We start from the raw sequence: 13,979 nt of genomic DNA, 5'->3' as shown, positions 1-13,979 counted from the left end.
AAGGGTGTACAATGCATATTTTATGACCAAAGTAACCAAAACAGCCCTGTGATTTACAAACTTGAAAAAACAATCCCAGGTTCCATTCAACAAGTCATGGCTTTATTCAAGTACGAAACTTGCGTGAGTTGATAAAGTCCATATGCAGTATGGTGACAGAGGTGGTACTTCTGTGACATTCCAACGGCTGCCACTGTTTATTTGGGAGCCGCCTGTGCTGCCACCGCCTTTGCTGCCACCGCCTTTGCTGCCATCGCCTTCTTCAGCCCCTTCTTGTTGTGCTTCTTGGCAAAGCGCATGTTCCTCAAGAATTTGGGGTCAACCTAGAATAGGACATCGAGCATAAGCCACATGGAATCAAGTGAGATCAAAATTGGACTGCAAAATCTGTGAGGTTTATCAAAGTTGGCGTTTACATTAACTGCAGTGCAGAACAAGGACTTGCAGCACCAACACCAGTGATGCTCAACCAATAGGCCAGCAATGTTCAACTGAATCCCAAAGGGAGCCAGTATCTGTGGGTTTGCATTTTCCTTTCAATCACCTGTCAATTAAGGCCTTGAGACCAAGGTGTGCGGGTTCTTTAGCCAATCAGTGCCTTAAACACTTATGCCAAGAACAACCCAAAAACCAGCAGACATTGTGGCCCTGCAGGACAGGCGTTTGACACCTGGGCAATAGGCTGAATCAGTGTTCTGCCAAATCAGTAATGGCACCATTAGGTACTATAACTAATAATACACTGGCATTGATAATATGAAAGCAGGCTAGCTTGTCTACAGAAGTCCCATCAGCCTGACAATCAGACTTCACATTAGATGCACATAAAGGTATTTCAAAAAGACAGCCATATTCAGAAATGTATTCAGCTAAGCCACAGACCTACATAGCCATACAAAATATTTGCAAGCAGAAAGTTTAGATACAATTTCCTGGTGTCTTACTCCCAACTTTGACAGCTGTTTGTGTATCTAGAATTGGCTACCGTCTTGCACATTAGGCATAAAACGAATTGAGACAACAGGAACTGGTAGGTAGCTAGGTGTCCATTTATTCAATGTATACTTACTCCCTTCAGGGACTCGTAGCGGTCGGACCGTGGTTTCTTGATTCCATTTCTGTGGGCTTTGCGTGCTATAGAGGGAAACGCGCATTTATTTTCAATGAAAATTAAGTGTAATCTTGACCTTACAAAAGCTACGCAAACAGCTGAATGCAAATTCGCCTGTTACTTACATTGGTTGTGGGTGGTGTGGTTCTTCGACTTTGCCATTTTGGTTCAGCGGTGCTGCGTAGTGATAAACAAAAGGTAAATAAATATTTTCGATTGGCCCTCATTATGATCCAACAACGCGAACACGTTGTAAGTCATGTTAGTCAGAAAAAGAAACAGAATGTCTCGCGAGCAATGTAGTTTACTTTTATCATACAAAAACTCATGCAACTTGTAACAATAACGTCAAAATAAATATAACTAAAGCTAATCACGCGAATGGGAAGAGGTACACCTCGAAAATAATACAGAAACTCGCAGTCATCATGCAATTTACTGTGGGAGCATTTAGGCATAGTGAAGTTAGCATCTTGGATTACAAATTTATCACTGAAAAAGGAACCGTTTCAGCGTCAATATACCCTTTGTTCATATGTCAGAATCTTATTAATTCCCTAACAACGTTTAAACTTAACACTATACTTTCAATATGGAAGGATTGACAGAGATTTGGAAAATACATAATTGGGGAAACTTCAGTACCTTCCACACGTACGGAGACACAACCGGAAGAGAAAGAGCGAGCGCTTTGCACGACGGGAAATATCAACCATAGAGAATTACTTCTTCTTCACCCCAAGTTTTTTCAAGCTTGTCTTAACCATACGTTTTACAAAAAAATAACGATGCTGCCATCTAGTGCGGTGGAAGTTCATTAAAGAAAAACACCCAGTACGTACCACCATACGTATTCGCTTGGGATAAAACCCATAGTCTGTGGAAAACAGTCATTGTCATTGGCTTCTGTGCTCTAGCTTTAGTATGATTTCTGTTGTCACGTTTTAATAGTTACGCCATAAATAAAGAAATACATATAAATAAAATATACATTTCAATTATTTTTTCCATTCTGTAGAATTTATATTGAAAAGTGAGCCCCCCACTGTCCTACTCAATGTCTCAATGTCTGACCCCCTGAATCCCCTGTGAATGTAGCTTAATTAGAAAGGCATCCTTCCATAATATTTTCAACCTTGTGATACAGCCGATCCAACAAAAAATACTATGTCTTTGATAAATGCATAGCAATTTTCATACACCCCAAAGAGCTTCACTTTAAAAGAATGAGCAAAGAGATCCACTCAGTTGAATAACCAGCAAGTGTGCTGATTTACTGATCAATGCAAACCCAGTGATGATCATAATCAATATCAATAATGTTAGTTGTATATTCATCCAAAATTGGATGTGCAAAATGCATTATTGCAACCTGTTAAGAATTAACATATTGTTTCTGCTAACATGGGGAGAGTCTATGTTTGATCTTGATGCATTCTGCTAAGAAATATATGATCTAATCAAAAAAATCTGAGCACACCCACTGCTTTTCTAACATTAACTTTATATGCCATAAAAATAACTGATCTAGGGCCAATATTCATAAGGTGTCTCAACACAGAAGCACCAATCTAAGATCAGTTTAGCCTTTTAGTTCATTATGGATGCTTTGACATTTACTGGGGAAATCTGGGTTCCTCCATATTGATAACATGCCTCAGAGCATAGGTGCTGATCTAGGGCCAGGTTTCTCTGGTCCACATCTTACCCTTAAGCACCCACATCTGCAAACACCAGCCCTGATCCTGCAACAGCACTCCTACTCAGAGATGCTTTATGATAATGCACCCAAAACCAACACCAAATAGAAGCATGAGTAATGATCAAATATCATACATATTTATGTTTTATGCCGAACTTCTGATGAGAAAGCACATTGTGACTGAATTAACTTAATATGTGAAGACTTACTGTACATATATATATATATATATATCAAAAAGGACAGCAACGATGAGTGGAGGTAGCAATTATGTTTTTGTCAATGAAACAAAAAAGCATTTTTCTTTTTTGTTTGTTTTTCAATTAAGAACAATTTCTGAAAATTAAAGCATTACATGAACCAATCAGCTTTCATTTTTTGAATTAAAAATGTCAAAAAATGTCTGTTAATTTGTGTGTGTGTGTGTGTGTGCATGCATGCATGCGTGTGTGTGTTAAAATAAGGCATTTTGAGCCTGTGGTCTGAAAAGTGCAATACAAATGGCCATATTTATTATTATTATTATTATTATTATTTTTAAATATTATTATTATTACTATTATTATTATTATTATTATTATTATTGTTGTTGTTATTGTGCTTTGTATTTATTTATTTTCAATCTTTCTTATAAAGGAAATGAATGCTGCTACATGAGATGATTTAACTTCACACTTGTTTGGATGAAGTCATATTGAGCTGTGACAGTGACAGATACAGTATATCACCCTGTAATAGAAGTTACTGGTTTATTCGTGGGGAAATGTATGTTTTTATAATGACACTGCACTGATAATCTCACTGATTTTGGTGCTCATTTCAGATAATTGAATCATTACAAAACCAGCCAGGGGGTGTCAGTGTGGGTATATGCAACAGACCTACAAGGCGGCAATATCCACTTCTGGTCTTTCACAGAAAATGCAATTGTATGACTTGCAGAGAATACCACAAAGAATCATAAGTGATTAATTTTCTTAGAAGACGGGTTATTGTAAATTTCATACACTATTTCCTTTTTTCTTAGAAGTGTCAACCTCCAGCCCGATGAACAATACACTAACAATTTCTGCTGGTGGATTTTCTACATATCCACTGAGTATTGATTAACCGTTCACTGACTTCACTGAGCCTCTTATTCTGCGGGAGTTTCCAGGGCTTCCCTTTTTAAATCTTACTCATTTATCTGATTGGTAGATTTGGTTGGCTGGATTTAACCTCGCACTTCCTGGTCATAAGTACTCCCTGGCAGAGGTGGAAAACCCAAGACCAGAAAGTAAAAATCTTCCCCAGTATCTTGTTCCTATCAACTCGATTTGCTATTTATTTTTGAAGAACGATTTCTACCTTTCTTCAGTAGGTAGAACTAATTTGTGAAATCAACTGGCTGAGTTCATGGGTGGAATAAATGCATGGCATGATTTTTGCTTCTTGATCCCTAGACTTTCCACCACTGCTCCTTGGTCACAAACTTATGGCCTTATACACTGCTTCAATTCACTGCCCATGAAGTCTACATTTTGTATGTATTTATAATTGTTTATCCATCCTGGTGAGTTTCATCTCAAGAGTAGCAGTAACCATGATGAGTTACAGATCATAGAAATGGGTAATATAAACACTTGAGAGAACCCTTTAATTGTCTAGCATTGCATTTAAAACAGAAAGCACTTCAAATGACCACTTGTCAGTTTGGATCTTGATAGTAGGTGACAATGACAGAAGGCAGGTGGGAGACAGGGTTGGGGGAGGGGGACTTAAAAGAAAAATTAAACATTAAAAAAAAACATTTATGTTGTCATAAACATCACTGAATGAAACAGCATAAATTGTGAGCACTTGTAAAAAGTTTACTTGAATGAAGAGCGAGTCCTTTAAGTTGCATTGATTGAAACAAAGTTGCTTTATTTCCAGTTGCGAAAAAAAATTATAATCCATGAATATGTTGGGTAATAAAGAGCCAACCTATCATTAATGAATTACCGTAAGTAACATGTCTTTCCCTTTCTCCCCCTGCCTGTGTAGAGTCTTGCCAATGTGGCAGGCAAGTCTCCCATTGATTTAATGAGAAATTATATTATATTTTATTATATTATATTTCAGAATACTGTTATTAAGATTTATTGCACTGTATTGTAAATACATTTTTTTCTTTTACAGAAAGAAATTCTCTGCCTTACTCTACATGTTTATTTATGTTTGCTGTGTGTTGGCGGTGATAGAAATCTGGGTCATTCAGACCTCAGATTTTCCTCAAAGATTGCAGGCTGAGAGAGGACGTCAGGCCTGGGGAGGACTCTGGGCCGCAGGGGGGAAGGTGCACTCCTATTCTGCGCTGATAGCAGAAGTGCAGTAAAATGGAGCGGAGAAAGAGGCCCCTCCTCTCTCCCGAGGGCTGTGGTGTGGTGTGGTGTGGGCCATGTGATGTGCTGTGCAGCTCTCGTGCAGAAATGACAAAACCTGGAATACCCATCAGCCCCCCCATGCCATTCCCTCCAACTCTGCAGCCCCTTGCAGCTCAACCGTGGTGAAGCACCGCTGACGCTGAAGGGATCACTCACCATACCATATATAGATCTTTCCTTCACCAAAGAGTCAGCAGTAGCTAAGTAGCTCAGTTCTCATAATAATGGTATTGCAGTAACCTGACTTGGTAAATATATAGGTCTCGCCTTCCCTTATTCCATGTAAATATGAATTCATTCACATAAGAAAAAAATCTTTCAGTCATATCATGCATCCTACTTTCCCTCCATCAAGACATAAGGATTATTTAACAGACATTGTGTATTTAGTTTTAAACGATTAAATGGTTTAAATGACTAAATTTAGGAGGACAGTGTGCTCATAAAGGTTTATTAATAAGTGAATGAATATTCTGTATAGACTTTAAATGATAAAACTATTTTAGTTCTCTAGAAATCCTTGGAGTTACCAGACCCCATTTTGTGAAGGTCTTGCAGTATGTGAACTGTAATACAGTATTTCTCATGTAAAACTATAACCAAGGTATTTTTGTAATTTCTCAGTGTTTCAAACCACACTAAAAGAAAGGTAGCGGCTAAATACAATTCAGATGTTCAGAGAGCTGTGAATCCATGCTATGTCAGACATGCCTAACTCAATCTCTTCCAAACAGGGTGGCAAAGTGTTCTCTCAGCTACCTACCAGGCATGGGGGTTCATCATGATGCCGTTTACATAACAGCAGCCTCAGGGACTGCGTCCCGCATCACATGATCTGTGCTGTTCCCGGAAACAACCCAAAGAGCAACATCTTCCTATGGACCAGGAAAACCGCTTCCAGGTCATCTCGATTGTTGCCACGTGCATCTCCAGTAGGCAAGGTGTGTTCCCGCACAGTGCTTCCTTTGGTCCCCAATACAAATTCCCTTTCCTTCTGTGAGCACAGGAAGAGGAGGGAGGGAGGAGGGAGGGAGGAGGGAAGAGTTTAATTTCCTTTCATTTCATCCACCATATTATTTTACCCCCTTTTTCCACCCATTTATTTCTTTTTCATGAAAAACAAACTTTGTCTCCCAGGAAAATTAAGTCATTTTTATAAAGTTTTATCAGTCTACCTCAGCTCCATTGGGAAACTGCATCGTCATCTGTCTTCCCAATCAAAGAAAAAATGAAAGGTATTTTTGTTCTATTAAGCTATGCAAACAAACAGTGATGTCATCACAATATAGGATAGGGTGACGGCATGCTCTCTTCGCTCTCCCAACCCCTCCCAACCCTTGTTGTTTGTCTCCCAGTCCTGACATCGGATGCCTCTGTGTGATAGAAGAGAAAGGCCCAGGAGAGAATTGCCTGTAGATAGCATTATAAACCACATGATGACACAAAGCTTTTCTGCTGATGTGGGGTGGGGGGTAGGCGAGCTCATCGATCAGGAATCGTCTCGGAAAACAGATCTCTCCATCATACGGGTTGCTTTTAGTTCTGTGGTTCTGTTTCAATTTGCAAAAGACAAATTCCGCAAAATTATTAAATAGTATCTAAAAATGGTAGCTATTTTTTTTTCTATTTCAGGTTTTTTTTTTTACAATTTATAGAACTGTGAGCACAATTGATTTGTAAATACAAAGTAAAAAGCTTCAGCGAGGAAAGATCTGAAGGAGTGAATACACGGAGAGCAGTGTGGAGCTGGTTGAATCGCCACGCTGTCTCTGCCGTATCAGCTCCCTCAGTGACTACAAAATTCATGGTGAATTATTTCTCCAAATGACAGAAAGAATAAATAAAGAAATAATAAAGACACTGCTATCATATTCTATTACTAAAAAGCGCATTTGCACTTGCTTTGGCCTGTTGTTTAACATTACGGTGGATTGGCTTTCTGTATCGGTCTCGGACATTTGAAGCATATGCTGCCCTGCCTCCGCGGCTCTGACAGGCTCATGTATATTTAATTGCAGTCAGAAGCCAGCTACTCAGGCCTTCGATTTGTGCATTTGCAGCTCTCCAAGAAGGTCGCCGTCGCCAGAGGAAACGAGGTGCAGATGGTGTCCACCCCGAGGAAGGCCCGTAAAAACATGCAGTTAAAGTCAGTCCTCCATCGCCCGTTCCATGTAGTCACCCCAATTAAAGCACACCCACAGAATAAGACTGGGAGAAAGAGGATCAACACATTGCCCATGACTCGTCAAAGGTGCCGGAGGCAAATGCAGAGGGGCTGTTCTTCTTCTTCTTCTTCTTCTTCTGGGAAACATCAGCTTTGAACAGACAATGCCAGGACAGCCACCTAAATCTGGGAATATGCCAGCATTTGACGCTATGTGAGGTCATGGGCCCCAGTTCTGATTCTGTATAATGCAGTGATAAAGCAGTTCTGCAGCACTGGGGTCAGTTGGAATACTAGGAATATTAGCCCCCTTTTGTGCTAGACTAGTTCTAGCCCTATCATGGATGATGTGTACAAGTAACAGTAATGGTCACCTGTCCCTGACAGCATGATGTGGGGCAGTGAACATATAAGAGAGAGAGAGAGAGAGAGAGGAAGAGGCAAGGGAGGGAAATAGGTTATTGTATGATCGGGCTCTCCCATTGGCTGTGGGAGAGAGTGAATGAAAGTGTTTGATCTGAATGGACACCAGCTGTCACAGCACATCAGGAGCAGGCCTCACCGTGACTTCTGATGGCGTGGGCGGAGGTCCAGCAGAAGGTGTGAGTCACTTTTCTGTCCAATCACAGCAGAGGGCCAGGCAAGGCACTCTCCATTTCAGATTCACTCATAGGTCAGACTCGCACAGGCCACTCAGAATGTCCCTCCTGTGTTAAGTATGTTAAAAAATTATTATACAAGTACGCAAACTTTAGTGAACTTTACTGAGAAGTTCTAAATTAAATGGTTGAGTATGCATAGGGAGGTGGGGTAATATTTATTAACTGAAACACCAGTCAAAGGGTAGAGACCAACAGAAAAAGTATAGCACTCAGCTTAGCAGAAGAGTAAAGGGTTAAACGATTATTTTAATACAGCAGTAGTTTTGTACTGCTGGCAATTACTTTCATATCACAAATTATGCTCATGAGCTTAGACTGCAAAATTCCAGTGTACAAGCATGGTGCAGAAAAATGAAAGTTCTGTGATAAATACTGACACCTTTCTAGTAATAATGTTCTTTTATGTTGTAGCTGAATAGTGAAACACTTCATAAAATATGATCCATTTGTGCATCCGATTTCTATTCAACTAATTCTTCACATTAATTCCATTCATCATCATCATCATCATAACCTTTATTTAATTCTCAGAGGTACAATTGAGGGCCAGGCTCTCATTTTCAATGTAGCCGAGATTACAAAAACAGTTAAGACACAATAAGTATAATAAATGATCACAGAAAATAGCAACAGCAAAACCAACATAGTATATAATAATAATAACTAGAATAGCTATTATTAGGCCAGCTGAGCTAACGCTCTCATGTAGGCACACAGAACATGGCTTTAAGCAAGACCTTCACATAAAATCACAATAAGACATTTTATTTTTAATAATCTCAAACTAAACAAAATATGTCTTAAAGTACAGCTGTGTTCCAAGGCCTGCAAAAAGTGGAATCATAAATTTTTTAAAAAGCTGGTTGGACCAGATAGTTTGGGAGACAATCAGTATACAAGGGAAATGATTATGTTACATAAGAATGCTGGTGACTCACGCTCCTTGTCACACAGAAAAATGGACTGCAGTAGTATTTTTAACATGGCGATGTTGAGTAATCTGGGTCCCAGGAACAGCATGTTGACCCGATTTCTCATTGATGCCTCCCTGACTCCCCATTTATTATAATGACCCTGTGTGCTTCTGCAGCCCTGATAAACCGAGACAGGGACTATGGCAGGATGCTCAGTAACAAAGCCCACACTTTGGACACTGACAAGGGCTGATTACTGTGGTTAGAACTGACATAAGAGTCTCACACTACAGATAAAATATATAAATAAATGCATAAATTTTAAAAAGTCTGCTTTCTTGTAGAAGGCAGTGGAGATTTGATGATGATGTTCATATTTGTAAAGGGCCGGAAATAATTTTTTTAACTTATATAAATAATTAACTAAATAAATAATGTGTAGCAAGCAGTTGTCAAAAGATTTGGGACATCACTAGGCTGAATGCCACAGGGGTTCAGTGGGAAAATACTTACTAATTCCTAGAACTACAAAGATGTTTTTTTCTTTTTTTCCTTATTGGTAAAGTTGTGCTCTTTTCATACATCTCACATTCTTCTTCTTCTTCTTCTTCTTCTTATTATTATTATTATTATTATTATTATTATTATTATTATTATTAATATTATTATTATTATTATCATTATTAGTGGAAAAAATGGCTGCTTCACCATTGTATGACCCTTAATGTGTATATGTGAGAGTTAATGAGAAAGCCCTCCACCCTTTCTAAGGAAAGCACACTGTCAGAAGCAAATAGCTGATGCCTGTTTTCGATCACTAATCATGTTATCAGATGTGTGGCAAGGCAAGGCAGGCCAAGGGGTTTGGATAAATTAACCTCATTCATTTGTCTCTGTGCATTTTCTCCTCTAATTTCACTCATTCTGGCTTTAATGTAACTGATGTCTGCTGTGCTGTGCACAGAACAGTAGAGAGAGGTGCCATGGAGACCAAGGAGATCATTCATAAAGTGTCTCAGGGTAGAAGCGCTGATCTAGAATCAGGATTCCCCTGTCCATGGCTTAATCGAATCCATTGTGAGCTGAAAGGCAAAGCTGATCCCAGATCAGCACCCCTACTCTGAGATGTTTTATGAAATTGGGCCCAGTTTTTCCTGGAGTGGGTGTGTCCCCAGTGCTTCAGGCAGGAGTGGCCTGGTTAGAGCCGTTGTGGGAGGGCGTGGTGGTGGGGGAGGGTAACCGTAAAATGAGAGACAGAATGATGTCAATCAGAACAAAAGAAAAGGACAATGTCACACCGCCTACACACACACGCACACACGCACAGACACACACAAATATTCACACACACACACACACACACACACACACACAGGCTCCCCTAGTCAGTATGAGGCTCACCACATTACACTTTCTGCTCACCTTATTTCTAATGACAGAAAAATTGTAATTAGTTTCATATTACAGACTCATTCCTGTTGGAAACTCATGATTTAAATGAGGCCTATTTTGACTGGAAGGCATGCACAGGCAGACTATCAGAGGAAGCCAGTAAAAAACCTAAACAGAGGCCTGTCAAATGTGCTGTAGACATCATAAACAAGTAATACATATTCCACTTTCCATTTGATAGGAGTGAACACTCACCACTGCATTAGCAAGCAAAATGACTTAAGTAAATAGGTGAAATACACTTTTTAAAAAACTTCTAAATAGTACAACTGCACAAACTGGTTTCTAATCTTTAAGCAGCTTTCCTAAAAAAACTCATAAGAAATATGTCAATTCATCAGAAATCTTAGCTTAACCACAGAGAATTTGATTACATCTCTAATGCCTCTAGCAGCTTTGACTGTAATTTTTTTGGCTCTTAGTGAATAAACTGAGTTTAGTTAGTGAAAACTTTAAAGCCATATTTGGAACCCAGTACACTGTGCCTGAACATCAGACAGCATGGCCTTTTGAACCTCATATTATGCTGTAGATACACTACATGGACACCTGACATCCAACATCTCAACCAAAATTATGGCCATGATTATGGAGCTGGTCCACCCTTTGCTGCTATAACCACCTCCGGTCTTCTTGGGAGGCTGTACACTAGATGTTAGAGAATTGCTGCAGGGATTTGCTTCCATTCAGCCAGAAGAGTATTCGTGAGGCTGGGCACTGATTGAGCAACAAGGCCTGGCTCGCAGTTTGCTTTCCAATTGATCCCAAAGGTGTTGGATGGGGTTGAGGTCAGGACTCTAGGAAGGCCAGTCAAGCTCTTTCACGCCGTTCTTGACAAAACCATTTCTGTGTGCCCGAGGCACTGTCATGCTGAAACAGGAAAGGGCCTTCCCCAATCGATTGGGGAAGCACAGAATCTCCTAGAATGTCATTGTGTTCAGTAGGATTAAAATTTGCCTTCACTGGAACTAGCCTAGCCCAAACCACAAAAAACATCCCCAGACCAAAGGGTGTCCAAATAAATTTGGTCATATAGTACAGATTTCTGATGACAAACAAGAACTGATGACAAATACACAGTCAGGATTCCCTTCACCTGTAGCAGACTAATTAACAAAGCTCTCATTAATCCGCAGGAGGATGACCGTATTCTAATATGTAAAACGAGACAGGCACATCTGTCATTCGATAAAAGTTTAATTGGGGTTATTGATGATACATCTGTAATATGTCGAACATATGGCTGGATATCTTCCAATCCGCACGGGAAAATGCATTTTTATTTATTTTTGATTTAATGTATCTTTGTATCCATGAAAGGTTACCGTGTAAAAATAGTATTAAAAAAAAAAAAAAAAAAATTCATTTTGGAACATTGTTGCCACCATGTGTCTGTCATTGTGATTCACACATAATAATATGCCTTGTTCCAGTTCTCAGTTCAACATGTACTGTAGGACACTCTGAGTTGTCCGGTCAATCACTGAATCATATATCAACCAAACAATCAGTCAGTATTGATTGGAGAGTGGGATGTAACAACTGGTCCAGCTCAACCTAAACTCAACATAAGGAAAAATGAAGTTGTTTAGCTCAACTGATCTAAATATTCATAGCATAATAATTCTACACAGGTATTATTTAGGAATGGTGTACATATTGCATCTATTTTTGATTTGATGAGGCCAAATTTCAGTCGAGACATCAATGAAAACCTTGGTAGTGATGGGAAACTGCACTTTCAGTTTAAAGGCAAGGCAGCACATACGGTTTTGGAGCCTGCATATGTATGACTGATCTGAAAGCACAAGCAAAGTCGGACATCTGATATTAGACCCTCTCTCAACAAACGGAGAACAGGAAGGAAGTCGCCGTGTGGCCGGACAGAAACTGTAGCTCTGGTGACTCCAACACCCATGAATTCTGCTGTCAACAGGAAGGATGAGTCACAGCGAAGCTCATGATCAGCTCTGCAGATTACAGGGTTCGACGCTGTGCTTCCCTTCCCAGCATCCTCGCCTACAAAGGCATGTGGGCCTCGACAGCTCTAAAAATGGCTCCATTTCCTGTCCAAGGACTGGGCTGAAGCCTAATGCTCAGGTGCAAGCAAAGGGTGAGATAAAATCACAAAACCAAAATTCCAACTTCACTTTTATAACAGGCAAAAGTAGCTTGGTGAAGGGTGAAAAATTTGTATGTTATCATTCTTTCTTTAGTCCATAAAGAAAGATAAATGCTTGTGCAAATTGCTGACCCCTACAGACAAAAAAGCAGCATTCATTTGAACAGTAGTCCAAAAGTGTCAACTGTCTGTTTATTGTGCCTAATGTTCACCCACTGTGAATAAAACTAAACAGCGATTTGTGGCTTCAAAGTCTTCTCTCCAGAGCATTGCTAAAAAAACCCTTCCTCCAGCCTGTTCCTGGTTCAGAGGCTGATTTTATTCTTTTGCTGTTCTGCCTCACTGAACTAATTGCTGTAATTGAATCAGTGGATGAATGAACAGATGCTCTGAAAAACAAATCATGGTTAGCTGGCATGCAAGTAGTGAATGATATGCTGCATATCACTGTGAGCAGCTTCCAACTGACATTCTTTTGCATGATTTGTTCTTTCTCTTTGTCATGATTTTTCCCCATTATAAACCACCCATGGTTGCAAGCTCTGTCTCCAATCTGGGAGAGGGCTAGGAAACACATGCTCTGATGTCATGTGACATCAGTCGAGAGTTCTCAGCACACGGCAGTCTATAAGTCGAGTTCAAACAGACAAGAGTCGGGTGAAGATACATCATATGCAGCACAGCAGGGTCTGAGGCACCTGAACGATGGGGGGGTGGGGGGCAGTAACACATGATGAGATACTGTCACCCCAGCCGACTGAAACCTTCTATCCCAGGGCAATGCTAGGGCCAACTGGGACTTAAAAGGCCGTGTATCACCACCAATTTTACAACTATTTCTCAGGCATCCCAGTATGTATTGGAGCATTTTTTTTTCCAAGCAGAAAAAATGTTTTCCACTCCATTGGTCAGCTTTTATTAATAAATAAAATCCAGAAACGGTTCTGGTCTTTTTTAAGAAAGTCTTCGGAATGCATTACATCCTGCTGATATATTCTTTATTTTAGGAAACAGTGTGTAAATTCAACCTGATATGGAAATTTGTGACCTGTTTTGTGATGTTCTCTCACCATAACTGAGATGAAAACAGTGGTTTGACTATCCGGAATCTCACAACAAAGAAAGAACACCTCTGATTTGATAATTGTTTGTGCATCTGCACTTGCACAACAGGAAATAATTTTCTATGCTCATCAAGAATAAATGAGCATAATTACCAGGCTGGCTGGTGGCCGAGTTTTCTTGTAAAAAGTGCTTACGATGACTCAGCCTTGGTATAACCAAAAAATACTATTGTGCTTAGTCTGTATTATCTCAAAAGGGGCTTTAAGCCATAAATACTGTCATGCTCAATAATATGAACCTGAGAAAAAATTAGCTGTGTGTGTTGGATTTGCAGTTCTATTCAAAGCCTGAGTGAAGCTGTTTAAGTGAAGCTCTTTTATCA

General features: G+C 39.7%; 1 protein-coding gene across 2 annotated transcripts; it reads right to left on the bottom strand.

The window, feature by feature from the left end:
- On the bottom strand, positions 1–1,864 carry rpl29 (ribosomal protein L29). 2 transcript variants are annotated; one of them, XM_064306310.1, is made up of 5 exons: positions 1,757–1,864; positions 1,237–1,288; positions 1,070–1,134; positions 243–323; positions 1–212 (listed from the first exon to the last, which is right to left on the bottom strand). In XM_064306310.1, exons 2-5 carry the CDS (start codon positions 1,271–1,273, stop codon positions 198–200), a joined length of 198 nt encoding a protein of 65 aa, XP_064162380.1. In that variant the 5' UTR covers positions 1,274–1,288; positions 1,757–1,864; the 3' UTR covers positions 1–197. The 2 variants fall into 2 exon arrangements, with proteins under 2 accessions (XP_064162380.1, XP_064162378.1); XM_064306308.1 differs by having other exon boundaries at positions 1–323.
- Between the last annotated feature and the right edge of the window lie 12,115 nt (positions 1,865–13,979).

This window comes from Anguilla rostrata, chromosome 13 (genome assembly GCF_018555375.3).
Source record: "Anguilla rostrata isolate EN2019 chromosome 13, ASM1855537v3, whole genome shotgun sequence".
NCBI lineage: Eukaryota > Metazoa > Chordata > Actinopteri > Anguilliformes > Anguillidae > Anguilla > Anguilla rostrata.
The sequence above is the reverse complement of the archived record's forward strand: the minus strand, read 5'-3'. Positions and strand labels throughout refer to the sequence as shown.